Source organism: Ambystoma mexicanum, chromosome 11 (assembly GCF_040938575.1).
Source record: "Ambystoma mexicanum isolate Mex_15411 chromosome 11, UKY_AmexF1_1, whole genome shotgun sequence".
In the NCBI taxonomy this organism is placed as follows: domain Eukaryota; kingdom Metazoa; phylum Chordata; class Amphibia; order Caudata; family Ambystomatidae; genus Ambystoma; species Ambystoma mexicanum.
Genome location: NC_090934.1, coordinates 841,924,436 through 841,943,780, shown reverse-complemented (window position 1 = coordinate 841,943,780; position 19,345 = coordinate 841,924,436). Strand labels below are relative to the sequence as shown.

General features: G+C 47.9%; 1 protein-coding gene across 10 annotated transcripts in view; it reads right to left on the bottom strand.

Moving 5' to 3' along the window:
• Positions 1-19,345, bottom strand: part of VWCE (von Willebrand factor C and EGF domains) — a 520,650-nt gene that overhangs the window by 124,146 nt on the left and 377,159 nt on the right. For all 10 annotated transcript variants that reach the window (XR_011279709.1, XR_011279708.1, XR_011279710.1 and 7 more), the window contains 7 exons: positions 17,148-18,154; positions 15,356-15,446; positions 14,827-14,909; positions 13,593-13,680; positions 5,207-5,292; positions 2,654-2,771; positions 1,870-1,955 (listed from right to left, as the gene is read on the bottom strand). Coding sequence is in view for 6 of the 10 variants with exons in the window: in XM_069623796.1 (XP_069479897.1) it covers positions 1,870-1,955; positions 2,654-2,771; positions 5,207-5,292; positions 13,593-13,680; positions 14,827-14,909; positions 15,356-15,446; positions 17,148-18,154 (1,559 nt within the window). In the remaining 4 variants the exon portion in view is untranslated. The remainder of the gene's footprint in view (positions 1-1,869; positions 1,956-2,653; positions 2,772-5,206; positions 5,293-13,592; positions 13,681-14,826; positions 14,910-15,355; positions 15,447-17,147; positions 18,155-19,345) is intronic.

Sequence of the window (19,345 nt, the reverse complement as noted above, 5' to 3'; positions counted from 1 at the left end):
AGTGTCCTAATAGCCTTACTTTTGGACCCTTTACACCTTTGGAAGGGTTCCTTTCAGGAGTGCCAACATCTGCTGCATTTAGGGATTCTGGAGTTCCACCCACAGGAGCACCCCAGAAAGACCTATACTGACATGTGCCTGTGATAAGTGTTTTACTGAGGTTGCAAGTTCTGATCTGTACCTTTGGTGCAATACCCCTGGTGTTTTTTCACTTGTTACCAACTGGGCTACCAACCTTTTCCCCAGGTGAGTCTTTAAGGCCTCATCAGAGATGTGAACCCTGAACCTGCTCCCGAGAAGCCCTATTCCACTCCAGGATATGGTGCCCGAAAGTCACTCTGTGAGAGTCCCCTCACACAGCCGGCTGTGCAGACTCCACTAGTTGGTGGTGGCTATTGAGAATCATATTGGGGAGCAGTCTCCTGCATGAGAGCACAGCCTACGGCAGTTTAGGGTAACCTCAACAGAGCCATGGAACTACAGTACGGAGTCCAACAGATAGTCATGGATTCCTAACTCGGCAGGCACAGTTTGGTTGAAGTGGAGGATCCCGTGTTCCCAACAAACAAACCCTTGCTGCCCAGTCCCTGCTGCCCACCCCTGACTTGAAGAGGTGGTAGCATCAATCATAGCGCGCACCAAGAAGCGCCAGAGCCCGAAGCCTGTGGTTACAACGTGAAAGGAAAGACACAGCAATGTAAAAACAAGAACCTAAAAGTAACGCTGGAATCAGTCTATCTCCTGAACGCCCTATGCTGGACACTATCTGCTCCGGCTGGTACCAGGCACAGCCCCTCATCTAAACAGACAGCTGCACTGTATCCCCGCTCCAGTGATTTTCCTCATCACCACAAATGTTGCTGGAGCTCCCGGGCCCAGAAACCGCCGCCTTTAAACCTCACCATGGGAAAAGCCAAATTATTGATGCCCAGCCATCGGAAACCACTGAAGATGTTTGACATCAAGTTTCATGGGACTCAGCTTGTCTCCGGAAAGGCATGCAAGTGTTTCTGAAGAAAGGTCCTATCATTAAAAAAGGATCTGTCTTTAAGATTGGGAAAAGTACTTAACATTGGGGACTTCGGCATTGGGGCCAGTATCCCGCTAAGCCAATACAAAGCTCATACGTCTCCCACTGATTCCTACGAGAGACTAAATGGTGGATGAGAGAATAAAGGCACCAAGGAACCACTGTGGAACAAACGGTCCAACCTGGCACCCAGAGAACCAGCTTGACCCTTGACTTCTAGCGTGAGCATTATTAATGGGCTCATGATGCGACAATACCCCTCGAATGCTGATAGAAACTGTCTGGACATGTTTTACTCACCTGTAAAATGCGTAAACATGTTTGTGCTACTCAAGACCTCAAGGGTCAACGTGTACAAATGGGATATCTTTTCCTATCATCTCGATGAAGACATCAACCTATTCCAAGCATTACTGGGTGACCCTGACCCCCTCCTAAGAGATGACCTTGAATGCTCAGCCACAGTTGCTAAAAGGTGAGCCATGGAGAACTTTAAGGAACCCATTTGCTAAGTATTAGAGAGGGACCCTCACTACCTGAACACAAGGAGGACCCTGGCATTCTGCCTGGGATCACATGCCTTAAACGTTACACCCCCACCCCCGGCATCCTTCATCTACCCCTTCCAAAGATCTACTCTCCAACCATAGAAGCAGGCACTTTGCTCTGAGGCCTTTGTGCATCTCATTTCATGGGCTTTCCCTTATAGTCCTTAAATGACATGCACCTCCTTCATCCTGCATACGGTATCGAATACCAATCTTACCTAGAACTCAGTGGTAGGGACATTGTTCCTGACACTGGCATGTTGATAAGTATAAGAAAGTGTAATCACTCACCTGACACACACAGATTTCACAGGGATCTCCAGGTGACCAGATCTGACCGATAGGAAACTCAATGCCATTGTCATCAACAGGGCATCCTGGGCAGAAAAGAGGCATGAAAGGGGGTGAATGGAAGCCTTTCATCTAGAGATTATATTATGTTTTGTTGCACAAAGGCACTGTAATATGAAAATAATATACACGAGAGTGTGGATACTGATCAGCAGAACTACCATTGAGATCTCCTCATAAGAGCTGCAAAAACGCTTTTCTGCCCTCCACCCGTGCTCAATTTGGGTGACTGTAGTAATTGTCTCTTGGTGGCAGTCACAATGGAACGACAACATCACATGGACTGTGACCCCTGAGGTATCGCGATCAATGCTTTCCTGTATAAACTCCATGCCAGAAGCGGGCATTCATGAACCGTCACAAAGCCAATGTATGGAGGTGACCAGGTGTGGGGACTAGAGGTGTGCACAACTAATAATCTCCACCTATTACTGACCGGTGTTGGCCCTATTTATGTGTTGCGCAAAAACACAGAAGCAGAGCTGAGCCTTGAGACCCAGTAGGCCCCCAAATACCTCCATTAACTGTGAATCAGAGGCCACTAAAATGGACAGCAGTGCTCCTCTTTAGGCTAAGGCTTCACCAGGTAAGCAGCACGCAAAGCCCTCATAATAGGGACATCACACTCAGCTCCCAGATAGTGAAAGAAATCCACATAGATTTACACTAACGTGTATATCTGCTCTACAAATAGGATTGTTTACTGGGGTACCACATGCCTTACCTGTTACAGCCAGGAGCTCCTGGCACCTGAAGCAGCACTGCCCAGGCTCAAGTAGCCAATCTTCTCTTGGGCAATCCAACGTTGGGCAGGGGGCAAAGGTGCATTCCACCTCACCATTCTGGAAGGGAACAGGATTACAAAATCTAGCTGTAAAAAACAACCCTCTTGTGAAATAGTTTCTTGCACTAGCACTTCCTGCGACTTTCACTCCTTATGCCACTGTGAGGTTTGATAGTGAAAAGGAAGTCACCCAACCTTTGTATATGTTTCTGGAAAGGGCTCTGGTGAGTAACTTAGGTCAAGAAACGGTTATATACTAATTGATTTTTTCACAATTGACCTCGGGAGAATTGACCTCGGGAGAATTGACCTAATTTAGAAGGTCAATTAGGACATATATGCAGGGGGAACCCCCCGCCTCCCCCCACCCAATCCAAAACCTACAGCAACCCCTCACCCAATCCCCTTATATTATCTATAATCCAAAACCAACACAATACATATATAAAAGAACTAAAATAATATAAAGGTCAATTGTGCAGAAGGTCAATTAGGACCACTTTAATTACGTCAATTGTGCAAAAGGTCAATTGTAAAAGGTCAATTTGGGTAATATCCAAGAACCATGGAGGGCCTTGGAAGAAGGAAGAGTGAGAATAAGATGGCAAAGATAATGATATTAAGATGAATGATTCTGGGTTATCAAGCGAGGGGCAACTCTTTCAGATCACCAGATGATGTTTAGATAGCCACCGTGAATGCTGTGGCAGGGCAAACACTCCAGCCCAGAATGCAGCTCACGCGTTCCACAGCTGTGCAGGGACCATGCAGGAGGAGGGCGATGCAGTAAGCCTTGGAAGAGCAGGACTATGAGGGAAAGACATATGAACACACCAGGCTGTGCACCAGTATGTACATTGGCTGGATTTGCCCTTGCACCGCACACCAGCTAAGCCCATGGGACAGAGATGTTGGATATAGTGTGTTAGTTGTCCGCTATGGTTGAGTCTCTATAGGCTAGTAATGAGAGCTGATTCTAGGGTGGTGTGCTTCTTACCATTTGCCAAGGAAACATTACAGAAGTCTGCAATGTGTTGTGCTACTGTATAGATTGATTACTTCAAAAGGGAAGCAGTACACCTATGTCATTGTTCAGGGAATGGCCTATGATTTTTGGTCAGGTGACGGGTGAAATTACTGAACACTGGAGCTCGTGTGCCAGGGTTGGGTAGTATACTGGATCTGGTTTTTAGTGTGGTGGTGTCTTGCATTCGTGTCACCAAATCCTGAAACAGTATATAATGTTTTTTGCCTTTTCAGCTGAAGGTCTGTGTACATCTTAAAGACTTCTGAAGATGCATTCCTCGCCATTGCGATATGTTTAGTTACCGTGTTGAGTCTAATTGGCGAGAAAAGACTTGAAATACTGGATAGCATCACTAGCCACTCACAGTCCAGGCGGTAGAAAATCCAGGGTGTAATCTAATGAGAGCAGTACCTTCTGGGGAGCAAGTGAAGATGGGGACCAATGCTCCCCTGGTGAAGTGGCCAACAGGAGTCAAGGGATATGGTTATGGTTTCTAACTGAGTGGTCCAAGAGGCTCACTTGGAACATCATTCTTTTGAATAAACTGCATCTGATGTTAAAAGCCGGAAAGCTTTCTTGGTTGGTCTGGACCATCATGTTATCATTGTTTTAGAGGTTAGTGGTAAGGAAGTTCAGGCATCTAGTGTACTGATTGTAAGTCTGTATTCTTTACTAATCCCATTAGTGTGACTGTAGGGCAATGCTACTTGGAGGGTGAACTCCTAAATGGATATGTTTATTTTAGCGGAAAATGGAATCAGTTTACATTTTTCTCGATTTGCTTTGTGATGCCATTCCACAATGGGGGTCCCAGGTTTGCTCATTAGGATCTCATCTTCGACTTTTTTCTTCCTTTTTTAACACAAACTAAGGCTGACAAGGCAATATTATAGCTATAAAATACCACTTCATCAAGATTCAGTTAAGAAAAAGAACAAGGGCCATTGTGTGAGGATGGTGATATGTCAATTGGAAAGTAAATTCGTTTCTGCGTGAAAACATTGCATGAAATGTGATTTAATCTTAGTATCTTACATAGGTATTCACAGTGCACTATTCCTGAGAGTAACAGTGATTAAATTATAGTATGCAAAGTGACGTTCTTTGATATACAGGAACACATTTTTGCTGTGTGGGCTTAAAATATGTGCTTATGTGACATATAGAATATTCAATTTGATTATTTGCTTTATTGTAAATTGTGGTGTGTTCCTTGATATGTTGACTTAAATTGGGTATTTACAAAAATGCAAATGTCCATGCAATTGTTGTCACTGCATTAACATTAATGTTTTGACTTTGTTTTAATATTCAATTGATCGCAAATGTGGTTGAGGTTTTTGTTATCTGGGGAAAAAACAGCCAAAGGAAAGGCAGTGAGTAAAAGACTGAAAGAATTAAGAGATCAATAAACATCCTGTTCTGTGTTGAGGACTTTAGAGCGCCACTCATGTGAAATGTCCTACCCGGCAGACACAAGAGGAGCACTTATCGCCATCTCTGTTGAACTCCGCTCCATGAGGAAGCGTCCGACCATGAAAAATGCATTGAGCTGCAAAAGGAGGAAAAGATTCATAAGACAGACATGAACTATCCAGAGAAAAAGTAATACAAGGGACAGATCACAATCCACTAAGATAGTATTTTTTTTATTGGATATTTTACTATGGGTGTTAACATCAGCGCCTGACCAAATACTTTAACTAATAGCATGAATGTCTCACACTACAAGTGTAAGAACAGTGCTGCACCCACTAAGGAATAACCCTCAAAATGATACAGGGAAATTAAGGACCTTATTTGTTAAGTGCAATTATGCTTTGAAGTGTTAACACAGAAAGCTGTAATGACATATTAAAAAAAACAATTGCATGTCTAATTCATTCCATCAATAGTTACTGCAATTATACATTTTTAAACTAAAACTACATAGTAATACTGTGAGGGAGGATTTTTCAAATTCAGTGATAATAAAATAAAATAGAAAATATGTAATTAGTCAATAACTATTGTTCTGGGAGATTCTGAAGAAATGAAAATGAATAAATCTCATTTAACCAGCGCATATTATCCCTGTACCTATCTCAATATGTTTCAGGTCATACCCTTCTTCAGGAGTTCAATAAACCAGAGCTACTCACAATCTTGTGGTACTAAACAAAAACTAAATATGAATGTAGCTAATGGTTGAGGGGGCGTGGCCAACCGCCATGTAGAGCGGACGCGATTTCGGCAAGCTCCGCGCGATGAGCCATTGATAAGCTGTTTTTTCCTGCATTTAAGCCGGCCTTAGCGCCTACAAACCATCCCGAGAGCTGCCGGCTGCGACGAGAACCTCCTGGACCCCTCACATGCGAAGGTGGAAGCCCGGGAGCCGAGCTGAGAAGACCGCGCACCCCACGACGCGGACAGCCAAGATGGCGGCTTCCATTTGCTGAGCCCGCCGCCGAGTGGAATGGTGGGAGGGGTGCCCCTGCTGACCCCCCGGTGGCCACCCCTGCGGTAGGCTCGGGAGCCCTGGGCCCGAGGACGAGAGAGCGACTGGAGCGGACGAGGGCGCCTGCCGGCCCCGCTGCAGGAACCGCAGGGGATCGAGGCCCGGCCGGAGCTGAGGCATAGAGATCGCGCACTACATCGAGTGCGAGTGCCGGCCACCTCGCGCTGCCCCCGGTTGGCGCTACCACCGGAGCTGCGCACACCATCCATCCCCGCCCGAATTGCGCTACGGCCCGGGCCCCCCCTGCGGTAGGCTCGGGAGCCCTGGGCCCGAGGACGAGAGAGCGACTGGGGCGGACGAGGGCGCCTGCCGGCCCCGCTGCAGGAACCGCAGGGGATCGAGGCCCGGCCGGAACTGAGGCCTAGAGATCGCGCACTACATCGAGTGCGAGTGCCGGCCACCTCGCGCTGCCCCCGGTTGGCGCTACCACCTGAGCTGCGCACACCATCCATCCCCGCCCGAATTGCGCTACGGCCCGGGCCCCCCTGCGCCCTGGGGGCGGGTTGCTAGAAACGCGACACTCGGAGCGGGCAGCTACAGAGAGGAGCCTCCCCCCCCCACCGAGCAAAGCTGCACAGGCCGGAACGTGAAGTCTTCCCACGAACCACCATATTAGGCCTAGCTCGGACTTATCGCACCCCGCGGAGCCTGGAGGCCCTTGAGAACCGGCGCCAGAGCGACTGACGCCCCGCTGGAGGGCCCAAAGTGCGGACCATAACCTTACGAGTGCCGGAGGACAGTAAGTGGGCGACCTCTACAGTGGGCACCTAAACTCGCCGAGGTGAGAGGATGTCCTACTTGGATAAGTCTACGGGGAGGGGGGCCAGGTCTAAACAGCGGCAGACCACCCTGGACGCTTACACAGCCCCCGAACCCCCCAGCCCTGAGTGCCCAACCATGGCGACTGCCGCTGGGGACACGAGCCCTACTCCAGCGACGCCCGAACCCACCAACTCGCAACTCTTGGAGGCCATCAAGCTAATCCAAACAACTATGGTGAACAAAATCGACGCAGTGGCCATAGATCTGGGACTCCTCCGCCATGACGTCCGCTCCCTGGCTGATAGAACTGATGCGCTCGAGACCCAAGTACGTGAGAACTCTGAAGCGAACACCCAGCTTCTGCATGACATGGAAGCCCTCCAGCAAACGGTCAAGAATCTCGAGGACAAGGTGGAGGAGGCCGAAGGGAGGGCCCGCCGGAATAACATCCGGCTGCTCGGACTGCCTGAGGGCATCGAAGGCTCGGACCCCACCAACTATGTGGAAAACCTCCTGCTGCAGGAGATCGGCGCAGAGAAACTATCGCAGGGGTTCTCCATCGAAAGGGCTCATAGGTCGCTTGCCAAGAGGCCCCCGCCAGGAGGCCCACCCAGGCCTATGATAGCAAAAGTATTAAACTACAGAGATCGCGAGGTCGTCCTGGCGTACTCTCGGTCAGGGGGCCAGATATTGAGAAATTCGGCCAAGATCGCTATTTACCCCGACTATACCTTTCAAGTGCAGATGAACAGAGCTCAGTTCATCTGCACCAAAGCCAGGTTGAAGGCCGCTGGTTTGAAATACATGCTCCTATACCCAGCAAGGTTGAAAGTAATACATAAGAACAGAGCCCACCTATTCGACACACCGGAACAAGCCCGGGACTGGATGGATGAGCAGCAACTACCAGACATAGAAGGCAAGAGGCGCAAGCCGCACTGATACACCTACCTAAGACTGCCGTATCGTATCGCTCCATAAGGACATTGCAATCCAACCCCAAAGCAGCTGAAAGGATCCTATCAGGCGGAACACCGAAGTTTTAGCTCCCACAACCCCCCTGGAGCTTGTTTTTTTCTTCTGTTTTTCAGGGTACGTTTACCCACCTGTAGGGCACCCGAAGACCATGCCAGGTCCTAGGGAGCGGAAACGGGACAGTCACGACGAGGAGTACCTCGTCAGACCAGTTATCTGTTGGGAAAGTTCTTTCTTAGGGAAAGGGGAGCCGGAAATCCGCACCCTAGTTGGGAACCCTAAAGTTGAAATACCGAGACCGCAGGACTCCTTCAATACCACAGCACCTCTAACGAGACCGAGACCAGGACCAGAACAAGAGAGAGAACACCACCACGACTATGGCTGAGAGAGTAAAAGTGATGACATGGAACGTCAGAGGCATGAATAGCTACGTGAAACAACGAAGAATCCAAACATACCTGCGACGATGCAAGGTAGGGATCGCTATGCTTCAGGAGACACACTTAACAGAGGCTAAACTGACAGCGCTAGCCAAAACCTGGCGGGGGACCTTGGTGGGATCCTCCTACTCCTCATATGCTAGGGGGGTCCTGGTGTGGATAAACCCGTCAGTCCCTTTTAAAGTCACGGACACCAAAACGGATAACGAGGGTAGGATGGCACTGGTGCAGGGTACCTTGGAGGGAAGAGACCTATGCCTGATTAGCACCTATGCACCTAACCATGACGCCACGGCTTTCTTCCACTCCCTGAGCTCTAGACTATGCCCCCACGTAAATAGCACCATGATCTGGGGTGGGGACCACAACTGCACTTTAGACCCCCTCAAAGATAGGTCAGACACCAAACACTCCCGCCCGTCCCCCCCTGCCAAGATACTATCCAAACTGATTTCCCATCTGTCACTTAGCGACCTGTGGAGGGAACTGAACCCGGAGAGACGGGAATACTCCTTCTTCTCCCCGCCACATAACGTCCACACTAGGTTGGACTACATGCTGGTCAGCCAGGAGCAGCAAGCCACTTTCAGCGAGGCACAATACTCACCCAGAGTATTATCAGACCACTCACCCCTGTCGGTCACCTGGGAGGTACACCCGCCCAGACCCCCGATCCCTACATGGAGACTGCGAGCAGAAGCATTGCTTGACGCGGCCTTCAGGGACCACGTACAAGACAGCACAGACGAATACTGGCTACACAATCTAGGCAGCGTAGAATGCATCAGCACCGCTTGGGAGGCGTATAAGGTGGTTATGAGAGGGGACATGCTGGCAGCAGTAGGGGGGACTCAAAAGGCCATTACGAATGCCCTGGCTAAAGCAGAAAGTAAGCTGGGGGAGCTGGAGAACAAGGCAAATCCGACTCCCGAGCAGGTACGGGAAATAATAATGCAGAGACAGGCCTGTCTGTCGCACTGGGAGTCCCTGGGGAAACTAAGCTACGCCAAACACACTGAAAGGACACACGCCCTGGGAGACAAGCCCGGCAAACTCCTGGCCTGGCTGTACAAAAGGGAAACCCCTAGGACCCCCATCTGCCACATCCTCAGACCAGATGGCACTCCGGTGCACACCCAGGCTGAAATTAACACGGTCTTCTCTGAATACTACCAGGACCTGTACTCCAAAACCCCGCCCTCGCTAGATACCGGGATCGAGGACGCCCTAGACTGCATAGAGTTACCCATACTAGACCCACAGTTGGCCGTAGCCCTGGAAGACCCAATCACCCCAGACGAGGTCAAGGCAACCATTAGATCTTTACCCTCTGGGAAAGCCCCAGGTATGGATGGTCTCCCGGGGGAATTCTATAAGACATATGAGGAGACCCTCGCCCCTCTGCTGGCACAAGTGTACAATGAGGCTTTCGAACGCGGCATACTCCCTGACTCCATGAGGGAAGCAATAATCATCCCCTTGCTGAAGCCCGGCAAAGATGGAACAGATTGCGGTTCATATAGACCTCTCTCTATGCTAAATGTCGACTGCAAAATACTGTCGGCACTCCTCGCCAATAGACTACGCAAGGTGATCCCCCTGCTGATTCACCACGACCAAACTGGCTATGTACCCGGGCGCTCTATCACGGAAAATTTACGCAGATTGCACCACATCATATACCGCACCGAGCAAGACACCCAGAAATACGCGGTGGCATCACTAGACGCCACCAAGGCCTTTGATTCGGTCAAGTGGGAATGGTTATACGCCACCATGGCCAAGATGGGCATTGGACCCGCCTTCCTTAAATGGACCCATTTGCTTTACACACACCCCGAGGCCAGAGTGCGTACCTACAAGACGTACTCCGACAAATGGCCCCTCCACAGAGGCACACGACAGGGATGTCCCTTATCCCCCATGCTCTACATCATTGCTGCAGAGCCAGTGGCTGCGTACATCCGGCAGGAATACGGTGGGGGAGGCATCATACTAGATGGAGTGACACACCTCATCTCCATGTACGCGGACGACACACTCCTCTACCTTAATAACCCTGAGCACCTCCTGCCCTACATCTTGGAGACACTGGACTGCTTCCAAAAACACACAGGCATCCAGATAAACAAAGACAAGTCGTGTCTCTACCCCCTCGCAGCGCTATATAGCAATGAGGGCGGATCCCTGCCCCCACTGGCTCTCCAGTGGCAGGTAACGTCCTTCAAATACTTGGGCATTACCATACACCGTAGCCCGAACACAGAACACATCCTCAACACAGTCAGAACAAAGGACGCACTCACCAACTCCATGGCTTTCTGGGGAAAACTTCCTCTCTCTGTGGCAGGAAGGGCAGGTCTCCTCAAAATGGTAGCGCTCCCACGCCTACTGCATTGCTTTACCAATGTCCCCTACAACATCCCCTCAGCCTTTTTCAGAGACTTGAACAAACTCTGCAGAGAATTCCTGTGGCAGGGAGGAAGGCACAGGGTGGGGCTTGACATCCTCCAGAGACCCTACGAGAGGGGCGGACTGAAAGTCCCTAATTTCGAACTATATTACCTGGCCAGCCAATTGAAACACGTAACGCACTGGATGGCGGATGAAACCACCACTGACACCAGACTTCTCCAGCCGGCTCTGCCACTACTGCTACTTCGAGACTTGTTGTGGGTCGAGAAAGGGGCTCCACAACGTCACCCATACCTGGCCAAGTTGGGAACTCAGCTCTGGAAGAGGGCCTGTAAGGCTGTGGGGCTGCGAGACCCTTATTCCCCACAGATCCCCATCGCTGCAGTAATGGCGACACCCTCTTGGGGGCACACCGAGGCTCGATCGGTATGGGAGCCTTACGGAGTGGCGACACTGGGCGACCTCATGCACGAACACGAACTTTCTACATTCCCCGACCTCTGCGAGTCGACGGGCCTGCCCACCGGGCAGTTCTTGCTCCACGGGGCAGTAACTCGGGCCTTAAGGAAGAGATGGCCTGAGGCAGACAACCAATTTACAGAGAACGAAACCATCGAAACATTGCTGGACACTGCCGAGGGAGGCCACGAAACCTCCAGAATATACGAGGCCCTATTACAGGCAACGACAACGAATGAACTAAAATGCAAAAAGAGATGGGAGAGCGAAATGGGCCTTGTATTCGAGGACAACACATGGGAAAAGATTACCCACTACCATAAAAAGACCTCCAGGAACGCTCGCCTCCAATTAATACAGCTATACATCACGAACCGAGCCTACCTTACACCTGACGCCATATCTAAGTTCAAGGGGGCCACGCCACAAACATGCCCCAAGTGCCATGCGCCACAAGCAGGAATGACTCATATGTTCTGGAGCTGCCCCGCGGTCCTGAGGTTTTGGACCCGGGTGAGAGATAGGGTGGCGCTGGCCGGGATTGAAGTTGAAACTCACGAACCTGCAGCTTGCATACTGGGGACATACAGGCGAAGCACCAAGAACAAGCCCCTAAATAGACTCCTGGACTTGATTTACATAACAGCAAAAAGGCGCATAGCCATGGGCTGGAAGAGCGCACGGGGACCTAGCGAGGCCCTTTGGTGGTACGACCTCAAGAGATGGGTCGCCGCGGAGACGGCGGCTTGGGAAATGGCCATCCAGGTACAAAAACTTGATTCCAGTGCAGATCTTCTCCGCTGGGTAGAGCTGACAGAGCCGCTTCTCCGCTCAGCGACACCGGACAGCACACCAAACAGTCCTGGCGGTCCCTGCTCGGCACACGAGCCTATTGAAGACTGAGGCCTAAACCTGCGGTCTCGGGGGGAGGGGGGTGGAATGGGTGAGGAGGGATTGTTAAGGTTGTTGTTTTTTTGTTATTACATACATTACACCGCTATGCCAAAGCGCTGTTTGTTATACGTTTCGAAAAACCAATAAAGATTTTTCAAAAAAAATGAATGTAGCTAATGGCAATCAAAGCCAAGAGATCAGTTTCAAGTTCTTTGTAAAGTGTGTGGGACCAGGTGTACAGATCTTTCTTGATTACTTAAACCTGGTTACAGAATCTCTCACTTAGAGTGGGCTAGTAAGAGGTTCACTAAAGCATGTCCACAATATTAATTGGATCATAGGAACTGGTGATACGTCATTGGAAAAACGTTTTTTGTATCTTGACAGCAATATATTGAGACTCCAAAGGGCTTAACTCGAAAGACTTGCTGTCTCGAAATGAATCATGGAATTTAGGATCAGTCTGTACAAGAATATATTGTTGTTACGATACAAGACATTTTTTCTCCAGCCGACATGTGAACATTCCAGTCAAGTTAAGCCTGAAGTTGAAAAAATAAATCTTTTCAGCATTACTATCGTGTTTTGTTTTAAAATATACCGTAGCAATGACTAATGAACACATTATTTATTTGTTTGAACATTTTCTGTCAAATATCATTATGACTTTCTGTAGCAACACCTGAAAGAACAATTGCAGTTTTGTAATAAAGTGCTTGCATTCTTAACATCATTTTGAGCTCTATGCCTAAGGAATGTAACACTGTCCTTACACTTTTAGTGTGAGACATTTATCTTATTGTCTATTCAGACAACAGACCATGAAGGCTCTGCCGTTTGCTTCGATTAAAGCACCTCGATCATACATTGAACAAACAAGATGATCCCCAAAACATCCAAGGGCAGAGACCTGATCCATGCCAATGCAGACATCAACCGGAGAGTAACAGCATCAACAGCATATTGTTAAGTCAGGTATGGTTTTGTCTACTCCCATGATGCAGACTGACAGCACTCCAAGAAAGAGCTCCCACCTGGAAGTCAATCAACTGGCTAAGAGAAATATGTACTTCTGCCGTAAGACACCCAATAAAACCTCCAATAAAGACATCCCACACTTTCCGAATAAGGATCCCATTGCACCATTTAATCAAAGGAGTAAGCTTCTCATACCTATCACAGAGATCACCAGCTAACCAAGAGAACGCTCAGATTCCCTGCAGGGGATATCATCTGTCCACCCAAGGCAGGGAAAACATCCCTATATTACTTGGGGTCCATTATTGTTCATGCCCATGCAGGGTAAGATTCTCAGGCTTAGACCCCAAGACTTATTGTGCACTGCCTCTATGTATCTTCTGCGTTATCATCTCAAAGAAAGGAAAACAGATGTGCGGAGTAACCAACCTGGACATCGTAGGCAGCATTCTGACATGACAGGGTCAAGGCATGTGACAGGCGGGCAGTCTGGAGAAATGCAGGTCACATTTCCAGCCTATGGGAACACATACAAAAGGTTGAGTGGCCTCCAGTTTAAAGCGTGGGAATCCTAGCCTGCTATGTTCATCGCTGCTTTGAAATGTACCGAAAGTCTTTGTGGTGGGATCCTCAGCTGCTAAGACTATATTGGCAAAGTAAACTCGAACTACAGGGGCTTGAACCCTTCCTTTGGAAAGTGAGTCTTTCGAGTAATATTTGACACAAGGCGGTTAGTTGATCTAAGCCCAGCTTACCGTGGGAGTGTGACGCCTGAAAAAGCCCATTCCCTTTTTACCTGAGATTTCCCTCATCATCCTTTGTCTTGAAATGTTCTTCTCATTTCTTTGCACTTGTGTCTTCCCCTCTTCCCTGAGCCCATTTCTGAGAACTCCTGTCCCAAAATATCTGCCGTTTAATATCCCCTATCCTCCTGAACCCTGAGATTTTCCCGTTTCACAAAGATCCCTCGATTTGCTCAGTGATCTGCTTTCGCCCCATCTTCCCTAAGTTTGTTTCTCGAACATAACTGTGCTTATTCGAGGCTGTGTCGTCTCAACTTGTAAACTTTTTTAAGATCCTCCTCTGTGGCTAGGCTTTGAAAGAGCTCAGAGATGTAAGTGCACACCTCAGTGATCTATGTGCCATCTGCAGTAACAAGCTTCAATTCCAGCAGGGCAGAATCAGCCTTTTATCTTCCTGAGGTCAATGAATTAAGTGCCACTGATCGGATTAATAATAACAGCTCTTGTTACAACATTTAGAAGCAGAGAGTATCTGGGAGGAAGCATTGTATACAAGTGTGATACTGTTCGTATGGAAATGGCTACTCTCATAATGTACCCTGAGATCTCCATTCAATGCCTCTGTCCTGAGATCCACCCTGTCTTTAATTGCCATGAACCATCCCCTTCTTTTTCCTGTAATGTCAGAAAAAGCTGCTTGGATTCATGAGTGTCACATCCATTCTACCTGACCCCCTCCTTATGACGGATGCTACTAATTATGAGAATCTGACATGGAAATTTGTGAATGCATGTTTCGTCTTTGTTCCACTTATCAATTACTTTAGTTCAATGCATTGAAATGGAGGGGGTCCACTTTGACCCTAAGCATACCGAGTCTCGCTATGCTAAGTTCAAGCTCTAAACAGTCTGATACTTACAATGCAGATACAGACACTGCAGTCATCGAAAGTGAGTGGAAAAACATCCCCTTCGGCTCTGGCGATACCATCATACAAACAACCTGAAAAAGAAAATGCACACAATGCAAAAATGAAAACAAAAAACATTTGTACACACTTTGTAACTTTTAAACCATGGGACAAATTTGCACCGAACGTTCCAGTTCTTAGGAACTCAGACGCAGCAAAAAACCTCTTTGGAAATCTTCATGCAGGGGTGTCAAACCAGTCAAAAATGATTGCCAACAGAAAGTGTGCAATGTCAAAGGATCTTATATTTCAACTTAATTACTGGGTGATGGGCTTTTTCCCTATGAAATATATATATATATTTCTTTTTTTCTGGCCACTGTAAAAATCGCAAAGCACAGTGACAATAAACTAAACAACGATTAGGGCCCCGGGAGACAAAGCAGAGGATGGATAGCTGATATTTGCCCTTTTAAATAAAAAGGAAACCTTCATCAGGAGGAAGTAAGGCGCCTGGTCTTCCCCTGGGAGCACTCACCCTCACACGATGGACAGCATTGGCCAGGTACTGGAACAGGGTGGGAACAGGATACACTGCAGTTTACATTTTCACACAGCACACTGCCTGCCTGTGAATCAGAATTTAAGGTAAATGTGTGATTGTTGCTGCTCGCCTCAAGATAGTACAACAAATTGTAGAACCCCCAATAATAAACATTGCAGAATATCGGAATTGGAAAGAGATATAAAAGGGGTTTATCCCAAAATATCAAGAAACCAAAAAATGTAATGCCATAATGCCGAACAGCGGGAGCAGGGTTTAAGGGGGTGGCCCCAGGTCTCTGTTTGGCATTACGGTCTTCGGGGTTTGCAGGGGTGTCCCCCGCTTCCATGACATTGGAAGCAGGGGACAATAAAGGAAGAAAAAAATTATAATAAATAGAAAAAAGCACCCTTCGACGCCAGCTCCGACCCACGTTAGTGGCAGGGAACTGGTGCCGCAGGGGTACAGAGAGTTGGAGGCACATTTCTGTGTGTGCCGTGGAAAAAGGTAAGTGGGGAGTAGGGGTAGGAGGATGCGGGATGTCTGATAGTGGTCTATGTGATCACTGCGCAACAGGATTTTGCCATTCGATCTTTTCGGATTTGCAATTTCCCGATGCGCAGTTATCACATAGATCCTATAAAAGTGTAGTTTTTGCATGTTGCTTGAAAGACTATGTTAATTCAGGCTGAAGGTTGAATAAAACAGGCTGTGTGAATCAGAAAGTGTTTCAAGGCGATTTCTTGTCCATTCCTTTCCCTATTGCCTACTGGGCCTCATTCCAAGTTTGGTGGAGTGTTAAAAAGGTGGTGGTTATTCCATTACTGACACCTTTTTGGTGGTAACAAAATTACTGCTGTTTTTACTGCTCTGCCAAATTTCGAGTTTGGCTTTGAAGTTGAGAATTTATTTCCTCCACTTTAAGGCAAAAAATCGGCAGAATTACAGCTGGTGGTAACTCCAACAAAAACCCCATGGAGTCCTAGAGACTCCTAAAATGGTAACTAGCATTGCCCTACCACAACTTGTAATCCCTCGGTAACCACAAGAAAGCAAGTGGTAGTAATGCTGTCTGATTTTGGTGGTGATTCAGCAGGATTATCACTGAATTGCCTCCAACCTTGGATTGAGGCCCACTGTACTTTATTAGGCAAGAACCGCAAACCTGCTGTCACTTTAGTAGAAATTTGGTCTTGAGGATTTGGAAAGCTTTATGGCGATGGGTTCCGAGCCTGCTCACATTGCCATAGTGTGACTTGACATGACATGACTGAGTGTAAGTGAGTGAGAGGAGTGTGCATGAGGACTAAACAAATGGAAATCTAGATAAAAAGCGCCAAAAGTCCCCAGAGCAGAAAGCAGCAACTGCTTGCAATACTAATCTCACCTCCAAGTGTGAGTGTAACCGTGAGAAAGTGAGTGCGGTTGTGTTGGAGACTGTGAATGTGATTGTGAGTGTCGGAGTGTGTCATTGAGTGTCAGTGAGTGATCTGAGAACACTACCATCTCATAGTGGGCGTAAGATCATTTGATGACTGTGCATAATGTAAATGAGCAATGATGTGCTAAGAGGGTATGCTGCAAATCAGCCATGATGTGATAACGATGCATAATCTTAAGTGGTAATGATGTTCTAGCTAGGGTCAAATAAACATGCACAAATAACAGGACACAAATATTTAGTCATAAAAATGTTGGTTGCACTTTGATATAAAGAGATTAATCTCACCACCAGCAGGCAGATTCTTATTACAAACAAATACACATAAAATAGGTTTCCACCTACCAGGCAGGTACAGTATAGACAACCACGCTCTGTCCAATGACTTCCAGTTGTATGCCATTCCCCTTGATACAAACACCCACCGGGTAGAGGAGCCGGGATTTGTGGTTGAAGGCCGGGCATCATAGAGTCGGAGGGGGACTCTGGAGTAGGTTGCAAGAATGGTGGAGGCGATATGTCCCCTCTCAGTGAAATATGAGAGACCTTGGAGGCTTTCTGGGCTAGCGGTGGATACAGTGTGGTGGCAGACTGTGCCAACTCAGTTTTCGATTTCAGTGCCGCCTGTGAGAGTGTGGCTGTGAATGTTGGCCAAGGGGTCCTGAGTGCATGTAACGTCCCTGAGAACCTGGAAGTGAGCTCTGATAATGTAGTGTGTGTTTTAGGTGCTGGGGGTGTGGTTGTGATTTGGCCTTGCAAAGATTTAGAAATAGGTGTACTCATTGAGGGACTTGTGGCAAGTGGTACCAATGTAGGTTTCTTTGGAAAGCTGTCCGGTGACGACATGAATAGTAAAGTGGTAGTGATTGGTTCTACATGGGTTTTCGCTGTAGGTGGTACTGGTGGTGGGGGGGTTCTGGCTGTTGAAGAAGTAATGAGTGGCACAGCCATAGCCATGGTTGTAGGCGTGGGTGAGGAGAGTATAGGTGGCGGAAATACAGCGGTGAGCAGTTCTACTGGAGTTTTGGTCATAGCAGTAGGTGGTAGCAGTGTGCCTGTTAGTGGTGCACCCACAGATCTTGTTGTAGGCGCGGGCACAGAGGGCGTGGAAGGATGCGTTACTGGCAACGATGTAGATGAGTGAAGCGAGGTAGATGTTGATACTTTGACTTGCCACGGTGGTGGCACAGTTCCGGGAGTGGGGCGGAAGTAGTAATGCGAAGGAGAGAAACTTGGATGTGCTGGGGGACCATTCATGAAGCCCCTGGGGTAGGGCGGTACTGATCTTGTAGGCAAGCCTTCGGGGTGTGAAGAGAGAACAGGAGCTGGTGCTGCCCCCGCATCAGTAGACTCTGGAAAGGAATGAGAATTCATTTGTTACTAACCTCATGCTTACCAGGGCCAGAAGCACACACACCAAACCCCTTCAATGTTTCCATCCACCATTGTAGAGTGTGTGGGGCGCATACACATATCAAACGACACACACAGAGGCAAGCCATGCCAAACTCCATGGGAGTGATAGCCTGTGGAGATGAGTAAAATACTGACTAAGATTTCTATTATTCATTATTTTATAACGCTCCTATAGGGGACATGAATTCCCTCATTCTGTGCCACTAAGGCCCTCACAATCATAGCGTGGGCAAACATATCTGGTACCATTCAACCCGCCCAAATGTTGCCTTTTCCGGTAGAAATGGGTTTTAGATACTTTATCTGGTGCACATACAAACTGTTTCTAGTGATGAGCTCCAAAATGGTATACATTGGGCATCCGGCAGGGTTGTCCAAGTCCATGCCTTAAGAGCCTGGCAGGTTTTCAGGATAGCCCTCCTTAATATGCATGAGAAGAAATGTGCATGTATTTAGAATCATTGAATGCAAATTTATCTCATGAATAATAATGAGGGCTATCCTGAAAACCCAACAGGTTTCCGGCCCTCGAGGCCTGGACCTGGACAACCCTATGAGATCAGATTTGGGTAGGCAGAAAAAGAGACATGAGATTACACTGCAGTTGAGGGAATAGGCTTTAGTTAATGGGGAGGTAGAACACTAAAAAGGGATTTAGTCGAGTGAGAGGTAGAACAATGAAACAAGATATGTCACCTCTTTGTGACTACAGGAGGAGAGAATACCAGCTACCTCCTTGCATAAACACATCTGACATATTTCTTATCCTATCTTATAACAGACATCTCCATCTTTCCTCCCTTGCTGTTATACTCCCTGACTGCCTTAAATAAAAAGCTTGCATTGAACTATTTCTTAAAAGAAAACCTGGCTAATGCTCCTTCTCTGTCCTCTTTTCATTTCAAAGACTATGCATTCCTGGTCCAAAACACACACCCACCCACGTGAGTATTCCTGTGTAGATGCTTCTGGCAGCATGGTCGCTCTGTGTACCACATTTCCCAATGGAATCGAGGGTACCTAGCCCTAGCTGCTCTCCAAAACACACACCCACACCCAGCTGAGAAGTAGAGCATTCTTCACAGGTGTCATCCCTGCCGTGCACCAAACCCTATCCACCCCTCTCG